Raw genomic sequence first — 19,212 nt, 5'->3', positions numbered from 1 at the left:
ACACACACACACACACACACACACCCCTGCTGTGACACAGAGGTGTTCCTGGCTATTATAACAACGTATAGGTATTCCAGGTCTAAATGGGTTACTAATGGTATATGGGAGGGAAAAGAATTCAGCAACACTTATGGTATTGTAGAAAAACAACTTTGTTTTGAAAACTGATGCTTTTCAGCCTGACATCATGTAGGCAGATATGCGAGTTCAAACTTAAGTTGTTTTTGTATGGCAAGTGTTACTGAAATAGTTTTACTCCAGTTTTCCCAGACTTCTTTTACCTGGCATGTTTCTCTGTGCCTTCCGTCATAGCCAGTGCCCGACTGAGTGCAGCCTTCACCTCATTAACCAAAGCCACCTGAGCATCAGTGCCTGTGCCAGCAGCAGCCAGGCTGGCCAGGAAGAGGCGGGCCAGGGCTGGGGTGTCCTTGTCCTCAGAGTTCTGGGTGTGGGGCAGCAGGTGGTCCAGCACGAAGGCTAGAACACTACAGTCCTATGGGGTGAATACAGTGGAGTCAACAAACAGACTGAGGATGTCAACTAGGGCTGATCTCAGAAATTACATTTGAATGTCGGTCTTAGAATATAATCAAATCGTGTCTCGTTTATAATATTAGTATTTTCATGTAGAAAATGTACATATTAATGCATGCAATAACTGGTCAGTACCACTATATTAACAAGAGGATGCTTATCAATAGCAAGCTTACCAAGGGTGACATTAACCAATATTTAATAGACAAAAACACAGAAGCATTAAGTGTTGGAGTCGATGTGCATGCAGGCTTGTTGAAGTAGCAATCGTTGACCTACTAGTGTTATGTTGCATCGAAGCAATAAGCAACCCTTTACATCATGGATTTATTTTCTGCTGCTGTATTGTAAGTAACTATACTACACTTTTGGTTGGTCAATTCACAAGTTTAGTTGTCCACCTGTCCGAAGTCAGTTAAACTCAATAGTTTGTCCACCCAAATCCGTTTTGTTTGTCTGACGTTGAGTCTTTTTTAAGGTGTATCCACACCGGAGAGATAAAAAAATAAGGACGAGAGGCTAGTGTGTGCGCACGCTCTGAATGTACATTATACAGTGACGTATCAAAGACCTTCAATGCGCACTACTGAGGTCAAACTGACATCATAAGACATTGAGCAGCAGCCATGCCTATTAATCGGATACATAGTCTTAGAATCAATTGCGCTTTTTTACCTCAAAGTCAACGATTATTCAAGGTTCAATTATTTATTTCCCAGCCTTATGTCAACATGTCTCCACTCTTTTTCTTAAGAAGAAAATTGGATAGATTTGAAAAGTAAAGTGAATATGCACTTCGAAGAGTACACACATGACAATAAAGTAGGTATAACTGTTGAATCACCTACCTCCTTGATGAGCTCAGATTGTCCAGCGGTGTAGCAGTAGGAGGCTATGAGTGTGGCGATGCCCACATAGGAGCGCACAAGCTCAGCCAGCAGTCTAAGGATGGTGGAGGTGGGCATCAAAGGCTTGCTGGCCTTAGCTTTAGCTGCTTTAGCCTCCTCTGAGCTGACACCTTTATCACCTTCCTGCTCTTTTTTTTCTTCCCGCATCTCCTCTGGTGTGGAGGCTGAGGGAGATGAGATGACAAAAGGTTAGGACCAAATTGGACCTTTTCCTCTCATAATAATAGACGTTGAATAGATTAATAAATGTAACAGATTTCCATCTCACCTTCTCCTTGTGGTGTGCCAGACTGAGAAGACTCAGCTACACCCCCATCAGCAGCAAACACCTGAGCCTGATGAAGAAAAGATGGGCTTCTGTTATTAACTGAAGACAAAAGAGGACACTGTGATAATAAAATACTCTAAATTTTTTTTGTATCAATAGCTATTCAATGCAACAGCATTCTGTAAACACTTCTCGGTATATTAGTTTCCACTGGTGGTAGCAGGGTTTGCCATTCCTGGCAAATATGCAAATGTTATGTACATATACAATACCTTGCACAGGTAATGACTCGCGCATGTACAGGAAATGTTATGTCAATTGTGGGAGACACGAGGCGGCGGGTAACTTATTTTAATCCTGGGTAAAATCAATTATCATTCTAAATAACTCACAGCGAGTCGTGGGTGCAACGCTTGTGGGCTACACCGACGCAAAGATCACTGCCCATTGGCATACGGAGGCGCAGGGCAATCATAAAGGAGGAACACTTCAAAATGAGATTTGCACTAATTATCATACATGATTAGTCAAGGCAGGTTTTGTCTGGCGCAGCCTTTGTAAACGATACAACCCACCCCCAACAAAAACTTCTTCTCCTCCGATCAACCACAGATCATGTCCTACATCTGATCTACATCAACCACAGAAATGTCCCATTTCGGATTCAAAACTTTGATTCAATTCAAAAAAATTATGATTTGCTGAAAAGCGACATGCTTGCATGCCTGAAAACTACAGCTACAGACTCATTAGCTAGTGTACAACCAGAATGGAACACTGGGATTTGTATTATTAAATTGCAATTGATGTAACCAGCAGTCACCACATGATGTCGCCAAACCACCAAATAGTCCATCTTGTGACTAACATCATTCCACACAGTACCCATCCATTTGCCACTGCAGGTCAGGTAGACTCACGTTGATGTGGAAGGCAGACTGGGAGTCATAGTCGCTGCCCTGCCTAGTGAGTCTGTACTGCTGGTAGACGTCATCCCCAACATCCTGCAGGATCTGGCACAAGTCCTGGCCACCAGGCACTGTCACGGCTCGCTCCTCTGGACGTTCAGCTGCAACACACAATGCCGTATGATATAAAATAGGGCTGGACAATGAACACGTTGTGACAAATTGTGTATTGACACATTGAAAATGTTGATAGGAAACAATATGGAGGGGTGTCGAACATCAATGTTTTGTCCAAAAACATCTCACTGTAAAGCAGCAACCCATAACCTTTCTTGGTGGATAAAATGTTATTTTAACCAATCTGTATGGCATAGTATGTTACCCAAGTACCAATCCAGGGTATGAATGACATGAAAGTTACAGATTGCAGCTTTAAAATCAGATGTGCCAGCTCTATGTACAAAGCAAATATAAGAAACAAAACTTCTGTCTCCTAGTCACACTATCTTACCCTCTTCAGGGGCATGGTAGGCGGCCAGAGCATTGAGCATGTCATAGATGACCTCCTTGATGGTGTCAGGGATGGCGGGAAGGGGGGAAAGTTTTAGTGGGGTGGTCTTCACCAGCTGTACAGCATTGGGCCCCTTGATCCGCAGGTTCTCAAACTCATCATCAGAGGCTGAAGGGAAACGGGTACATGGGACGATAGAGAGGATGAAAGCAGAATTCTAGCCAACACGCCTAACTTCCTAGAGTAGCTTTAATTCCCATGCCTAGCCGTAAATATTGTTAGATCCTGTTTTTGCTCTCCTCATTAAACATTTTGCAACACTTGATCCATCATTGTGCAGTCAGAACAGTTTATTTTCAAATATTTAATAGTGTTTGCACCTACAAGGACTCTTAAAACACAAGCAGCAACAAAGTATTATAAGGGTTACATGCATTATTAAGTTATCTGAATGTATGTGAAAGGTAAAAATATGTATTTTTTAACTTATATCCCGTTTACGGAAGGGTTTTACATGATGCACTTGTTGCATCAAACAGCAATCAGAAATTAAACTTTGATTTAATCAAAACTTAAAGAAATCACAGACTTTCAACCCATCTTCATACAATTGGTCCTCACTAACAGCTCATAAGATGGTACCATTTCTGTATACTCACTTCTGTATCTCAGAGGGCTGTGGGCAGTTCAGAAACCGGCCTACCAGTGACATCGGTAAGCAGGTTGTCATTTTTTATGAATGCAAGAATAATAGCTTCCATTTCAGCATGCTAACTTTCAAGGAAGAGAAACGCTGCAGTTTCTATTAGCTTAGAATGCCCATCAATGATGTCACTAGTAGGCAGGTTTCCAAAATGTCAATAGCCCACCAATGACACGCAGAGAAATGTGTACCATCTTATAACGAGCATTATATGAAGATAAGGTTGAAGATGGGTGAAGGGGTCCCTTAAGACAAGAAAAGCTAGCAAACTCACCAGTTCCAGCTCCCCGGGGTGCAGGCAGAGCGATACGGACACAGTTATTGGCTGTGTCAGCAAAGCAATCGGGGTTGCGGCAGGCGGCTGGGCCCAGGACACGCAGGATGTAGTTGATCTCTCTGGAACCCAGACTACCTGACACCACACCTGATGTGGTGCTGCCTGCTCCACTGGTTACTGCTGACCTCACCACCTAACAAAACACAGCAGACAGTCACTTAGTGAGGGATGGTTTTTATGATATGGTATAGAGGCCTACTATACTCAAGATATCATGGCCTGTTCCTCAAATGTATCTAACCTTCTCCATGGTGTGCCTAAGTGTGGCTGGATCCTCTATGATGTGTCTGAACAGCAGGGTCACCAATGGGGTGAAACCATTGAAACCCGAACCTTGCGTCAGTCCTAGGATCATTCGTGTGCTCTTCAGCTCAGCAAACATCATGGCGTAGTGGTGGGTACGTGTCAGGCGCAGGCAGAGACGCAAGGTGGCATGGAGGGTGTCCGGGTCCACAGGCACGCTGATCATACTGACACAGGCTCTGATGAGGACGGTGGTCATGTCCTCTGTCAAGCCTTGGACCACAATATCACCCTGGGCCTGGTCTAGTTCCAGGGTGACAACAGGCGTGGAGGAAGCCGGTGGCGCAGACGAAGCCTCCTTCAGCTGGCTTGAATCATCTTTTGGAGCTGCCATTTCCACTGCCACGGAGGCTGAATCTAGAAGGAGAATACGGATATTCAATTCAACAATTAAACGGTACTGTGCCTACTTCAAGTTTACTAAGTGTGTGTGTATACTATTAGAATATTTATATATTGTTATAATTGAGATATCTACATATTGTTTTACAAATTTCAAATTTGCACCCAAATTACTGTCATGGCTTAATACCTAATTGACATGTCTTTTTACTTTAAAGCAGCATTTTATTAATACCTGGATCGCGTTTTATTAAGCTTCAACCCAATTACAGCCCGGCAGCTTTCTTAACAGTGGCCCCCGCCTTGTTTCTCCTAATACAGTATTTATTCATCACCAATTCTACCTTTTTCCAAATACTACTTGCAGTTGCGCTCATTCTGTGTATTTCTTTAAATTAATTGTTGCGTTGGTGAAAGCCTAAACTTTCAATTTGTTTGCACTTCCATTTATGTTCCTTGCTTGGACTCTTTTTGGATTTTTCTGTATGCTGTCACATTTATTCATCTATATTTAGTTGTTTGTGTGTACAATCAGTTCACTAGCCCACTTTTGTTATATAGTCTACCTCTACTGTTCTAGTAAAATGCAGTTCCAACGTCATAACAGGCAAATTAATGATAAAAAAACATCAGTTCACGTCGGTGGCAAAATCCATAAAGTCCCCAAATAATAAAAATGCTATGTGTAAGGAGACCGCTTGACCAATTAATAAACGTAATGGATGAATGATGGCGTGTACATGTACTGTAGGCTAATGACGAACACATCACTTTCAGAGAAAGAGCAGCCTACCATTGCTATAATTTATTTCAGATATAAAGTAGGCTTGTGTTGTTAGTGCTTGCTTTCACTCTGCTTGTAATATCTTGTAGGATGATAGGGGTAATATACAACAGCACAAATAAATGGTTTGATAGGAGGGAGGGAGTTACTTCTGTCAGCTTCTTGAGCTGTGCAGCCTAGGCTGGTAGCTCTCATAAAAAAAATCTGAGAAAGCCAAAGGGTTTACAGTAGCCAAATCGAATGATAATCGATCGGTACAATAGGTAGACGCAGGCTACAATGCGATGATCTGTTGTGTACCCCGGTAAAGCTCAATAACTGTGGTGAAGCTACAACGGGAGACACATCGAAAATAGCCGATCTACAACCTCACAAGTCATGTCCTCGACACTTGTGAGCTTGTAGATTTTCCATTTTCGGTGTGCAACCCTGTCGTACGACGAAGTAGCCTATAAATTCGCCGAATGAAGTGAATGACTGTCGAATGACTTAAACAGGGATTACCCCTTAAGTTAACATCTGAATCCAGTTTCATAGTACAATCCCATATGGAAGACAAGAAAATGTTGGTGAGTTTCTATGGAAGTCCATGATATAAATACAAAACACAATTAAAGAAATAAAGGCATTTATTTAATTGTGATATTTATTATTACATTTCTGTCCAATGAAAGAGCAACCATTTCAACAGGGTAACATGTGTTTGCATGTTTGGTGACTAAGTGCAATATGAACACAAACCGCACCGAATGAAAAATGCAACAATGTTGCACTCCCAAATCGCACAGAGTCTACCGAACTATATAAGTGTGAAGCTGCCCTTCAACAAAAAGGCTTTGATCTGAAACCGTTGTTGATACAGAGACATCTATCAACATGTTTTAACATTAGATGATCATGATTGATTTTGCTGGTGGGAGCAGGGGGAGATTTAATGTAGGCTACGTTTTTGTCTCTTGCACTTACTCACTGCGTGCTCTCCTGTTGGAGATGGACATGTCTGCGGCCAATTTGAGGCATGAAAGCATAACTGATTTGACCTACTTACACCACATTTCAAATAAGAATCTGTAACTTGAATATGAATTGTAAATGGATTTTATATACTAAACATTTTTTGGGATGAGATGTGGCCATATAGATCTAACTGTGCTCAGTTTTGGCTATTTTCTGAGTGTTCCCTTCCCGACTACAATGAAATTAGTCACTGCGCACATCCCTAATACAGATGCATTTCAATGTACAGAGAAGTGCTTACAGTAAACAAATATATACATCATTTGAACATTACCTGCGTCAGGCTGGGTGTCCTCTGCTTTGCTCCTCTCTCCCTCGTCTCTCTCAGACTCTGTGGTGCTGCCCGTCTTGGCAGGCTTGGGCACACGAGGTACTCTCTGGACAGTGAGCATCACTGGCCTCCTGTTACCAGTCTCCTCATTCACCTGCCACACAGAAACAGAGGAGCCCAGCAACCATCACTTGCATGTACTGGAGTCATACACTCACACATGATGCTATGAATATCCTAACACTGGTGCTAAATCTTTGTATTCAAGAGGAGGACCATGTCCAGTCTTTACCTGCACCATAGTGTTGAATTGCACGGTATATCTCCTGCGTCCGGCTGTGAAGCGGACACTGCTCTCCCCGGCCCTCCAGGCCGAGTCGATCGTACTATTGTTGGAAGCACTGTAGCTGCACCAGCGGCCAGAGCGGTCATCGAACCACCGCCAGTTGTTACCATTAGGCTGCAAGTACTGGCAGAGCAGATAGACACAATAGTAAACAGAAGAATGATTTCCTTAAAAAGTGGGGATACTTATTAATTAATAACTCATACTTCATAACCCTGGTTTTGTTTGGGGCACAAATTCAAAGGCTACCTTGTTCATTTGTGCTCGGCGCTTTGACGAGACGGCCATCTTCTCGTAGAAGTCGATGATCAACAGCACTGGGGTGATCCATCTATACAGAAGACAGTTTAAAAAGTTAAGCAATGTTATATTGTTTTCTGTAATGTTGACGTGCACAAGCCTAAACACAAAGAATGCCATGAGTCACAGTGTGTTGGCATTTAGAGCATTGGCAAAGGTTATCCAGAGCTATTTTTAATCCGTCTGCTCTGTAGATGGCGAGTGCTGAGTTGTAGACCACTCACTTGGGTGTCTGTATGTCCTTCTGTTCCTTGGCAGCCTGCAGACAGGGCTGCACCACCTCCAGCAGCTTAATCAGCAAATTGAGAATCCCGCTGTTCTCCACCACTCTGGCACACAACAGCTTCAGCTCCTGCATGAAATTAACAGGCAGTGCCATTACCTGAAGATGTGCTTTAATAAAGGCAAACAGTGATGGGTTCTGAATACTAAGGACAACTCTGCCCTATCATTGTTTTTTTGAACCCTCACAATGGAATGATAGTATCAACGTAAAAAATAATGGACAACGTCACCCTTAAGAAGTTAACATACAACACTGTTTTTATTCAAGCGCTTTGAGCTTTCATTTGTGCGTGATTACCTCGAAGAGCAAGGTGAGCAGCAGAATTCGAGTTGCAAGTTTGGAGGCCTGGGGCAGTGTGGCCATCTGCCTGGTCCACTCAGCTACCGTCTTTGTGTCACTGGTGGTTAGAGGCACGGCGGCCTTGATCAGCACGTCTGCCGCATTCCACACCTACACACAACCCACACACACAGCATCAGGCTGACGCAAGCACAATGTTCTCCCACGCCACAACAAATACAAGTGAAATCTTATTCCAAGTCATTTACTATCTGCACTGTTACTTTCTGCACCCGAATAACCCTTTTGTAATAGTCGTCATAGAGGATTTAAGATTTACTGCCATATGAACAAAATTAGATTAGTCACAATAAGCCCCTGCTCAGAACAAGCATAGCACCCAGACATTAGCAGGGCTCGAAATTGCGACCGTTTTGGTCGCAAATGCGCCTGAGTTTTTTTTTTTTTTTTACCTAAAAATATAATTGGGAGCACCTGTGCGACTGCAAATAATTGCTGTGGTACGACCAAAACGAACACTCCCTGCCATCCAACTCTGAGGTGTAATAGCTCTTGGTGCTAATCTTTAGCACGCAGTTAACTCATTGACACAACGGTGAGGGGAGTCGCTGACATTCCAGCGCTTTGTGCGATCTTACCGTGTGTGCATTATTTAAAAAACGGGTCGCTTATGAACAAAGTTCACAAAGTTCCGAGCCGCGGAGCTGGTTAAGGAGAGAACGCATCCATCTCACTGGGAAAGAGAAGGAGGCGGACCTGAGCGGGTGTGTGCACGCGCGTGTAACTGTCGGGGCTAGACAGAGATCAAGTCATAGGAACACACAGCTCAGCTGGTATAATTTACCAAATCTGTAACCCATTGACAAATGTATATAGCAACACAAAAAAAATATGTAATGACATACCATGTTATATTTAAATTACAATTATTTTATTTTATAACTATTATTATATTATTCAAACAGGCTTAGGCTATGAAGTTGAACAAAAAAAACGGATGAATATGTCCGGAATCAGTGTAGACTGTAGAGGGTCCTAATCTGGAGATGTTTGATACCTCAGTCTCTTTGAAGAGATGGATGGATGGATGTGGGACAGTCAGGACACTACAATTTAAATCCTAGGCCCCAGTGGTGGCCTACCATGAATTTTTAAGGCTACTTTCATCATTTTGTGATATTTGTTAAAAAAAATAGATCGATTACATATTGGTGCTCCTTACATTTTGGAGGGTGTTCCTAAATTATGTATTCTTTCTGGTGATCTTATATGTTTTAATTGGTAGCACCAGTGATGCAATGTAAAAAAAGTTAGCCCTGATTAGACACATAAAAACTTATTTTGTTGTAGCACAAAACAAAGTAATAAAGAGCTTTGGAAAATGAGATAAAAATGATATCAGATAATATAATATAAGGTAAAAATCACAACATTATACAAACAATGTATCTTCACACTGACCTGGTCAACAACCTGGCTCAGAATCAGGTCTCGGTACTCCGGGCCACTCCTCTTGATGGCCGTCATCAGCAGATCACAGAGGCGGTAGACTGTGTCGGGAAGCTCATCCAACAGGTGAAAGCAGCCAGGCAGCATGGAGTCTGTGAAAGTATGCAGCTCTTGGGGGTCCAGGGGCTCAGCCTCCATGAAGCGCTCCAAGCAGCGTGCCTCCTCCTCCTCCGCCCGCTCCCTGGCTCGCCTGTCCTCCTCCTCACGTCGCCGGGCAGCTTCCTGAGGGAGAAAGAAGAGGCAGAAATGGGAGATGATGTCAACCCGTCATGTCATTTCGCAACAGGTGGCTCAGAGAGTGTGTGTTCCTCTGCGTAATGTGTTTAAGTAAGGAGGCGCACCTCAGGGGAGTCAGAGCGCTGCTCCATGCTAACCTCTTGTCCCAGTGACATGGCGATGGCCCTCATCATCTGGTCCTCTTCAGACATGGTCAGGTCCTAGAAATACCAAGGAAGAGACTCACTGTTACCACTATGCACCACACATGCGCCGATGTGGTGAAGGACAAAGGGACAGTTTGTGTGTATTATATACTGTACACGTGCATATCTCTCCTTTAATCGTTTCTAAGTAGCCTTACCCTGACAGCTCCACTGAGAAGGGGTGGAGGGTGTGTCAACAGGTACTCGGTTGCCTGCTCCATGGTGCTGGTGTTGAGCAGGGCCTCCATAGCGTGCTCCCTTGAGAAACCCATGTCCATCAGCTGGAGAACAGACAGCAGGTGGTCAGGTCACAACATTAATTAAGACAGTCGGGGGGGTGCGAAGAGAAAAGAGGGAATGATGAGGACGCAAGGGATTCTTGCAGAGAAGTCGAGGAGGGCAGTGAAAGGTCAAAGACTGTTACTGAATATTATCATTATAAAAGACCAGGGAAAAATTCTTCCACACATTCCTTCTCTTCCCTTCATTTGCTTTTAATAACACTTGAGTGGCCTCAGCAACCGGTTCTCTTTAATCTCTGCATAGCATCCAATCATCATACCTTACCTTACCCAACACCACCCTCACGAACAACCTCAGATGGGTTGAATCCCATTACTCTGATTAAAATTCTTCTTCTCTCAGCGTTTCTTCTCACCAAATTAATCCTCCCTCTCCATGTTTTTTTTCCCTCTCCGCCTAATCTTTCCACCCTCCCTTTCTCTCGCTCTACCTCTCCTGCCAATCTCTCCACTCCCCATCTCTTATACCAGCTGGAGTTGCTGCCAATGGACCCATGGGTGCTTCCCTCTCCCCCGTTTCAAAACAAACGGTGGGCCCAGGGTTCAGTTCATGGAGAATGGAGGAAGTCTCCCTCTCCATAGTCTTGCGTTGCCAGAAAGTCTGCCTTCCAATACGCCTGGTGACATCTGAATTCAACATGGTTGCTAGACAAACCTATGACTACTGCTTAATCATGTCACCGTACCAAATATGAAGGACTACCATTAGGTCTTCCTATTGGTTCTGCAAATGCAGTTCTTTTTTTTACATTTTCAAACTACTTTTCCACCCAGTTTTAGCAACTACATTGAATTTAGATCAGCAGACTTATCAGCAGAAAGAGATCTACAATCTAATCTTTCCTCCCTCCCTCCCACCACTTCTCCTGTCAATCTCCCTCCCTCCCCATCTCTTATACCTGCTGAAGTTGTTGCTGGCGGGCATGTGGGTCACTCCCTCTCCCTCTGCCTCTTCCCTGTTTCAAAACAAACGGTGGGCCTGGGGTTCAGTTCATGCATTATATGGGGGAGGAAGTGTGGCATAAACACAGCAGCTCTGTTCTGGTCTCATTGACATGGCCACCTAGGTATCTAATTATGTTGTTAGCCTGTGCTGTCAAAACTGCCTGCATACCACAGCAAGCAGACAACGCCACTATAACTATTGGCTGTGAGAAAGGCCTGAGCCGCAAACATTTATACGAATAAATACAAACGGTATCTTAAAAGAAAAAATATAAATACATAAAAAGTGAGCAATGATGCAAGAATATGATCCTGCAAGAATTGTACATTTTCAGCCAGAGGTTAAGACAACTGTGACGGAACAAAGCACAAGCTGCTTTGTGCAGATGGGGAAGTAATGGAAATATGAACATAAAGATGGCTCGTCTCCTTACCTGCGTGAGCTGGGCCTGGTTGACCTGCGGATCTCTGCGGGGGGTTGAGTTGGTGGAGTCTTCGGTAGACCCTCCCGCTGCTCCTGGGGCCGGCGCCGTCCCGGCCGGCGCTGTTCCCTCTCCAGATGGTGCAACGACACCAGGGGTGCTGCTGCTGCTGGGCGCAGTGGGCGCTGAGGGGGTCCCCTCCTCTTCTGGACGGACCGTGCCCTCCGTCTCCTTGGCCAGGCGCTCTTGGATGACAGGTTCCCCTCTCAGGATGTGGCAGAGGATAGCCAGCATGGACTCTGCCATCCGGCCTCCATAAACCTTCAGAGGTTTGCGGTTCCACAGGCTGCGGATGCAGTTGAATGCAGCCTACAGAGGGAGGAAGAGTTATTGTTAACAAGACCATAGCCATACATGTATGGATCCCTAGATTATGTGCACACAAACAAAACAGCTAGTAACACTACCCATAGGCACCCCACTCTTTCAAACAGACACCAACCACACAATTGCTTGCGACATACAGAGTAGGGTCTATGGATCACTTCTGACTAACTTGACCTAAAACAACGGTTGGATGCAGATATTCTTCTGCTGGTAAGGTGAGACATACCCATTCCAAATCATTTTGTTATTAGTCACTGACCTTTTGGGTGACGATGAGGAACCGCAGGGCACTAAACTGGGGTGTGGTCGGGGTGACACCAGGCACCTTAGCTGGCAGGGAGTGTGGAGAGTCCAGCACAGTGCTGGGGTTCACCATCTTCTCCACCAGCATCAACCAGGCGTCCAGGAACTCCCCTGTGCCATCTGGCAGATCAGTGTGTTCCAGACCCTCAGACACAGGCACCTTACCACCCATGGTCAAGGCCCAATTAAATGTCCTACAGAGAGAAGAACATAATCAACTGTTGCTGAAAACACACTTTTGAGGTCAACCATAGTCTTTTACAAGCCAGCTGATTGTGTTCCACAATGCATTTCATCAGACTCACTCGAACAGGGCATCATGTCCTCCAGAGCAGAAGAACTTCTGCAGCATCAGATGGTAGGGGTACTTCCTCTCATCAAATAGCATTGGAGACGTGAAGCCCACAGAGCAGATGAAGAAAGTCAGCCTACAGCAACAGAGAACACAACACATGACCATCTTCAGACAACTTAATCCAGTACCAATGCTAACAAACAGATTAGAACAGTATCAGATTGAAAATAGAAAATAGTCATGTAATTATTTACAAGCCAGTGACTAGGAGAATGATGACTGATTCAGGTGGGTTTGCCCATACCTAAAGCGAGGAGTTGGCGTGTAGGGTGGGGGCTGCCAACTCAGGCCCTTGGTGAGTAGCTTGGTAAGGGAGGAGGCGGTGGCGCGGGCGGCAGGGGTAGGGGCAGTGCCCGTGCTGGTGGCATGGTGAGAACGGCGCTGTCTCACTGGGGAGCCTACGCACAGCTTGACAAGTAGGCCAAAGAGCTCAGCCAGAGCCCTGCCAAGACGAGACGAGGCTAGAGGGACGGAGACATGCGTTTGTTAAGAATGTAATAATCGATTATGCAACCAGAAGTCCAGGATGTGAAAACGCACCATACAAATAAGGTGCCTTGCCTTTAGGTGTAAAAAGAAAAAAGAAAATTCAACTTAATTTGGAGACACCAACTCACCAGAGAGCAGTGGTTTAATTTGTTTAATGCGGGTGGCCATGGCTGGGGTGAGTTTGGACTTGGCCTTGGGGTCAGTGGTGGTGGGCTCATCAGTCTCCATTGGGGCGAGTGTGTCGCCGTCCAACCCCATGCCTTCCAGCAAGCCCCCAGAAGATGAATCCACGGATACCGCCTCAGACTCTGCTAGGGCAAGGCGGAAGAGGGGAAAGCAAGAAGAGGAGAAAGCAAGATAAATGGGAGGCATTCACTCAACTCATCCATGAACATGACGAAACACTGTTTTTTGTTTAACAAAGTCAAATGGCTCCATTACCAGTTCTTCTGGAGCCAGAGGCTGTGGTTGCTGCAGAGCTACCAGCTGGCTTCTCTTCCTTGGGCACCAGTTTCTGCATGTCAGCCTGGCCAAACTCGCAGCCTGGAGGCAGACTGGGGGACAGATAAGCGAGGGTCATTGCTTGATAAATGACCAGGAAAAGGAGGAAGAGAAGGAGGTGTAAGAGGAGTACTGACCTGTTGGGCGTGCAGAGAGACAGCAGCACCGTGCTTTCCCACACTAGAGAACAGTAGAGCTGGCTGAGCTTGTTGAGGACACTCAGACCAAGCTGAGACCCCCACTGGTTCACTGAGATTGCCCTGATCTCGCTCTACTCATAAAAATGAAGAAAGGACACAAAATTAGCCAGCGAATCAATAATTTATAGAACAGGGATTAAAGCAACAAAAACAAAATCCTCATGGCTGAACATTTTTGTCAGGCCAACTGTCAACTGTAATGAAAGTAGGTCGAAGAGAAAAAAAATATTAATTGGCTATAAACTTGCTCAATATTCTCTTCAGATTTGTACTCCTTGACTTGTTAATATATGATCAAATATTTTCCTGGTGTTCTCTACCGTCTTCACTGTGAATAGTGTGCCAATCCATGCTTCATTTTGTACCAGGCTGACATAGTGTACTGTCTGGTTGAACATTCTGTCATTTACTAAGAATTATCCCCCACTGTACAGGGACAACAGCTGCCAATGTTAGGCTACTGAACCCCACTGATATGGCGAAATCACAAGCCGTGCACAATTCCCCCTGGCAATTCAAATGCCTTAAGTGTCCCTGCAATAACCTAGGTTTCAGACAGCCAGTCCATCAGTACAAAGTCCATTTATGTAGTAAAGTAAAAAACATCTGTACATTTCACAACTATACATAATCGCCAAAAAGACAGCAAGGCAGGACTCCGCTACAATTGTGCATCACAAAAAGTAAACAATGATCATACCGCCTCTGATGTAAAGCCTCATCTGTACGACAGTGTTGCTTTCCAAAAGGAACATATCTAAGCTAACGACGCGTCGCCCTGCAACGCATTGTTAGCCTGTAGATGAGTTCTTTTTAGCAAGCGACACCATCCCAAGATGCAGTATGAATTAAGCTTCACGTCTGATTATGCTTCGTTGTTTGACATCACACATAAACATCTATATATAATGAGAATTGTGCAAGGAATCCTGACATGCGTTAAGAAATTCTCAGCAACCTAGACTGAAATTATATCCACGATTCACCCTTGCAGAAATGTATTGCCTCAATTATATCCACGATTCACCCTTGCAGAAATGTATTGCCTCAACTACATCAACAACACATAAAAACACAGAAAATACTCATGTTTACCTGGCCCACCCTGCAAGTATGGACAAACATGAGGATATAGGCATGCGCTGCTGTAAGTGCATGCAGCAGTGGCGTGGCACGGGCAGACAGCGTGGCGTCTGTGACATGGCCGGCAGTGGCCAGCTCTCTGAGCAGCACAGAGCCTCCAGGCACCTCAATGGGCCGGTGGAGAGGCTCCAGGGCTGTCAGGATGCTGTCCAACTGGCACAGACCCTCTTGGAGAACCTTGGGTTCATGAGACAGGGTCTGGAGCAAAGAGAGAGAAGTGTTATAGGGGGTTGCTTCAGTCTCAACATTGAAGAATTCAAATTGATACACAACATTGTCAACTCGTGGCTCACCAGGATGGACTTGCAGACCCCGGCCACAGCCTGGCAGGCAGCAGAGGTTGGGAAGTCTATGGGGAGGTTAGGCAGACCCAAGATGGAAACCAGTGGAAGCAAGCCCTTCTGGTTAACAAACTCCTGACAGTGGTCATCTGTCGTGTTGTTGCTAAGGATGGACTCCACAAACTTCATCTGGAAAGCACACACATATTCCAAATCAATAGTTTAGCTTATAAACAAGGTGCATGTTGCGCTTATTGTGAAGTGAAAATAATCTTCGAAAGACACCAAATACTAATAAAATCAAACACTCACAACATTCAGGATATAATCCATGAGGGGAATGGGTATCCGCTCCTCAGTTCCGACCACCCTGCAACAGACATCAGAGAATCAAAGAGACACCCAAAAAAGACACATTTATTAGCCAGACATAAATTAAATAAACATAAATCTAGTAATAATAAAGTCTGTTAGGAGTCATCATTCTACTCTACTGTGTTTTGAACTCATCGTCATACAGTTCAATTGGCACTGACTGTCTGTTGCTCTCTGGCTCCCCCTGTTGCTGGGTGAAAGTGTGGAGAGCCTCCTCCTCCTCCTCGTCCTCACTGGACGCCTCCTCTGCAGCGTGGCTGGAGCGCACTGGGGGCGCCACCACTGTGCCATCCGCCTTCTGGATGGATGGCTTCTGGCAAATGTATTCTGGGGCTCGGCCCAGATTACAGATCTCCTCCAGTAGCTGGAAATGCACATTCATCTTTAATTACCCCCACCTTACCACTCTGGAAAACTGAAATGTTTTGTTTTTTCATGGGAAAAATAGAAATGTGCTCTGGTGTCGGACCTTGATGATGGCAGTGGTGGCGTCAGTCTTTAGAGTGGGTTGGTGCCTCATCAGCTCATCCACGGCGCTGCCCAGGTTTGATGCAGTGTCACCTGCAAATGCACGTTTAAACAAATGTCAGCTGCACATTCTACAGCACTGTAGATGTGAAATAAAGCTCATGAACAAACATGCAGTTTGAACTCACCCAACGGGTCAGAGCTGCGACGTCGTCGCATGGCCGGCAGATAGTCAGGGGACAGCAACACCTTGAAGAGGCGCTCAAAGGGCTGGCACTGAACGAAGGAGTGCAGACCTCTCGCGTTCAGACACAGGGCACTGAACACATTGGGCAGGGAGCCCAGCACCTCGCGGGTCGCAGGAACCTGCAGAGAGAGACACTGTGAGAGAGAGAATAGGCAGAAAGAGAAGAAAAAAAAAGGAAAGAGGGGAGAGAAGGCAAGGGGGAGAGAGTGGCGAGGATAGGGTTAACTGCGATGGAGGAAGAGCGGGGGAGAGCCAAAAGGCAAAGGCAGTGAGGACCGGTAAGAATGCAAGTGTCCAATAGAAACGGTGGGGAAAATGAAACGCTGTGTGTGCGATGAGGAGAAATGCAAAAGAAAAGAGAAGCGAGTGAAGCTTTTCACTGGCTGTGTTGGGAACCAGCTGAAGAAAAATGTGACATTTAAAAATGTTAAAGATTGAGGGGGGAGGGAGTGTGATGGAATAGCCGTATGGGAGGAAATGAGAGGGATACAGTGAGCTGTCCAGAGAGCGAGAGAAACGAGAGGGGGAGGTAGAAAGAAAGAAAGAAAGAAAAAGAGACAGCACACAGGAGAGGGGAGTGCTGGCAGGCAGACTCACGTCTTTGATGAGAAGGGCATGCAGCATGACATCAGTGAGACCGTTATCCTGCAGGGAGGAGAGCAGGGATGGCTCCTGGAACACAAACACCGTCACAACCTCCGTCGCTGGGAACCAGACATGAAGAGAGGGGAGGGAGGAAAACAAAAAGAAAAAGGGAGAGAGACGGGCAATGTTTAATTTATACATCAATGACAACAGACAACCACAATGTTGGGGAATAAGGAAATTGGCTGAACGACTAAATTGAGGGGAAAATGGAAGAAAGAATAATTGGGGACTGGGATTGAGTGCTGTCTGTACTTTGTGATTGTGTGATATTATATGTTGAATCTAGTCAATTGCCAAGAAGAATAAATGACTAGGGCTGTCACGATCATGAAATGTTACTGTACAAATAATTGCGATTAACGATGTAATTGTGTTTCTGGCATTGAACATTGGAATATATTAATAAAAATTACATTTCTGTTAGCCTTTTAGGCTTTAACAAAAAATGCAAAGGGCAGACATGACAAAATGTTATTTCTTCATATATTTAACAAATAGCAGACAGGCAATCTAAAAGCTCACAAACTTGTAAATCTACTATTTTCGCAATTTTTTAAAAATGTTAAGAATTATTGTAATTATCTAAAATAATGGCGATAAGGCCATTATGTAATTACTAGAGGTTTGGGGCCGTGTCACACCACCGATTCGACTGATATGCCCATATATGGAGATCTATATCTGTCAGTCCTTTCCCTTTTATGCCCTATGCCCCTCCATCTGTCAGTCCATGTCCCCATTATGCCCCTATATGGAGATCCCTGATGTCATCAGTATATGCTCATATATGGGCAAACTGATATGCCCATTTATGGAGATCTCTGCACCTGTCAGTCCTTGTCTCTTTTGTGCCGATGACGCCCATATATTGAGCTAACTACATTTGTTTGCGCTTGCGACGACACATTGAGATTAGACAACACACTCCATATTTGGTCGTAGCTGCATTGGGAACTCCTTATATGTTATGGCTTAGTCATGACGACATGAGTGTGACCTCAGAGGTTCGCTGGCCATCTCTCCCTTAGGCCAATTTTAATATAGGATTGTGACAATACCAACTAGCAAAGATATCACTTGCTATGTTTTCCTGACCTTGGGGAAAGGAGGGGATACTTGCTTTCTTAAACCATTGCGTTTACTCACCCAATAGGAAGAGTGAAGGACCATAATACTCTGCATTACTGATGATGTGCTTGAGTGAGGTAGGCAAGGACCCATCCATTACTAAAGAAAGAAAGAAAGTGAGAGACACACAGGTCAGCAAAGGTACACACTATGACACTCAACTAATACATTTACATAATGCAATATATTTAGCAAGATTAGCAGAGGGATCTTGCCTAAACACCACATTATTATAATGAGCGTGTATGCTCATTATAATAGCTTACTTACCATGGCGGATACCATCAGAAAAGGCAGGATCCTGGATGGCTTTCTTTAAGAAGTTTAGCATTGACTTCAACAGAGCCGCCCTCTGGGGGATACACTGTGTGCCTGTGGGGAAAGACATTGTCATAATGAGAAAATGAGCTACTGAAGAACATTTGTATGCAGGAAGCTTGGTGCTTGTGTGCGTGTACCTGTGCGAGGCGGCGTGTTGGCAGTGCTGCTCTGCACTCGGTGGTCCGTTTCTGGTTTGGTACCAGAGGATGTGGATGGGCCAGGGCTGCTCTCCATTGCAACTTCTGACACTGCAGGGCACAAGCGCACAACACAAATAGACACGGGTAAGGCAATCTATGGCTCAACAGGATCTGGCACCTGCCAACATCTCAAATCTTTGAATCCCTGTCTCAGTGCACCCCAAGATCCTCAGGTAGGGCCCTCCTGGGTTCTAGAGTCTAGTCTTGCTACTATTGGCCCTGGACTCTGGAATAACCCGCCTCATATTTATCTAACTTGCTTAGCTGTAAAGCTCTGAACAGTTTTCAAGGGTTCTATATACATGAGAAATGTTAGCTTCCAGGGTTAAGGTCATTTGGCTTAACCACTTGACCCATAGCATTCCTATTCTGGGGTGACCATTTGGCAAAAATGTCTCATGATGCGTTGCAACACGACACAAATTTGTAGACTAGCTATTTTTGG

General features: G+C 44.8%; 1 protein-coding gene across 15 annotated transcripts in view; it reads right to left on the bottom strand.

Moving 5' to 3' along the window:
- huwe1 (HECT, UBA and WWE domain containing E3 ubiquitin protein ligase 1) overlaps positions 1–19,212 on the bottom strand; it is a 51,565-nt gene that overhangs the window by 17,448 nt on the left and 14,905 nt on the right. For 10 of the 15 annotated variants that reach the window (XM_084069558.1, XM_084069563.1, XM_084069549.1 and 7 more), the window contains 33 exons: positions 18,705–18,815; positions 18,517–18,618; positions 18,265–18,345; positions 17,068–17,174; positions 16,412–16,604; positions 16,225–16,316; positions 15,899–16,119; positions 15,693–15,750; positions 15,393–15,569; positions 15,052–15,297; positions 13,894–14,027; positions 13,697–13,809; positions 13,384–13,566; positions 13,011–13,227; positions 12,717–12,839; positions 12,368–12,605; positions 11,734–12,090; positions 11,254–11,310; positions 10,211–10,333; positions 9,972–10,067; positions 9,583–9,852; positions 8,119–8,271; positions 7,760–7,887; positions 7,485–7,566; positions 7,182–7,358; positions 6,893–7,043; positions 4,414–4,832; positions 4,110–4,305; positions 3,133–3,300; positions 2,634–2,782; positions 1,714–1,780; positions 1,386–1,609; positions 285–496 (listed from right to left, as the gene is read on the bottom strand). In XM_084069558.1, coding sequence (XP_083925684.1) covers positions 285–496; positions 1,386–1,609; positions 1,714–1,780; positions 2,634–2,782; positions 3,133–3,300; positions 4,110–4,305; positions 4,414–4,832; positions 6,893–7,043; positions 7,182–7,358; positions 7,485–7,566; positions 7,760–7,887; positions 8,119–8,271; positions 9,583–9,852; positions 9,972–10,067; positions 10,211–10,333; positions 11,254–11,310; positions 11,734–12,090; positions 12,368–12,605; positions 12,717–12,839; positions 13,011–13,227; positions 13,384–13,566; positions 13,697–13,809; positions 13,894–14,027; positions 15,052–15,297; positions 15,393–15,569; positions 15,693–15,750; positions 15,899–16,119; positions 16,225–16,316; positions 16,412–16,604; positions 17,068–17,174; positions 18,265–18,345; positions 18,517–18,618; positions 18,705–18,815 — 5,425 coding nt within the window. The remainder of the gene's footprint in view (positions 1–284; positions 497–1,385; positions 1,610–1,713; positions 1,781–2,633; positions 2,783–3,132; positions 3,301–4,109; positions 4,306–4,413; positions 4,833–6,892; positions 7,044–7,181; positions 7,359–7,484; positions 7,567–7,759; positions 7,888–8,118; positions 8,272–9,582; positions 9,853–9,971; positions 10,068–10,210; positions 10,334–11,253; positions 11,311–11,733; positions 12,091–12,367; positions 12,606–12,716; positions 12,840–13,010; positions 13,228–13,383; positions 13,567–13,696; positions 13,810–13,893; positions 14,028–15,051; positions 15,298–15,392; positions 15,570–15,692; positions 15,751–15,898; positions 16,120–16,224; positions 16,317–16,411; positions 16,605–17,067; positions 17,175–18,264; positions 18,346–18,516; positions 18,619–18,704; positions 18,816–19,212) is intronic. The other 5 variants (XM_084069553.1, XM_084069561.1, XM_084069551.1 and 2 more) reach the window with 5 other exon arrangements.

This window comes from Gymnoscopelus microlampas (assembly GCF_963454915.1).
Source record: "Gymnoscopelus microlampas genome assembly, chromosome: 10".
In the NCBI taxonomy this organism is placed as follows: domain Eukaryota; kingdom Metazoa; phylum Chordata; class Actinopteri; order Myctophiformes; family Myctophidae; genus Gymnoscopelus; species Gymnoscopelus microlampas.
This window is presented reverse-complemented; position numbering and strand designations above follow the sequence as displayed.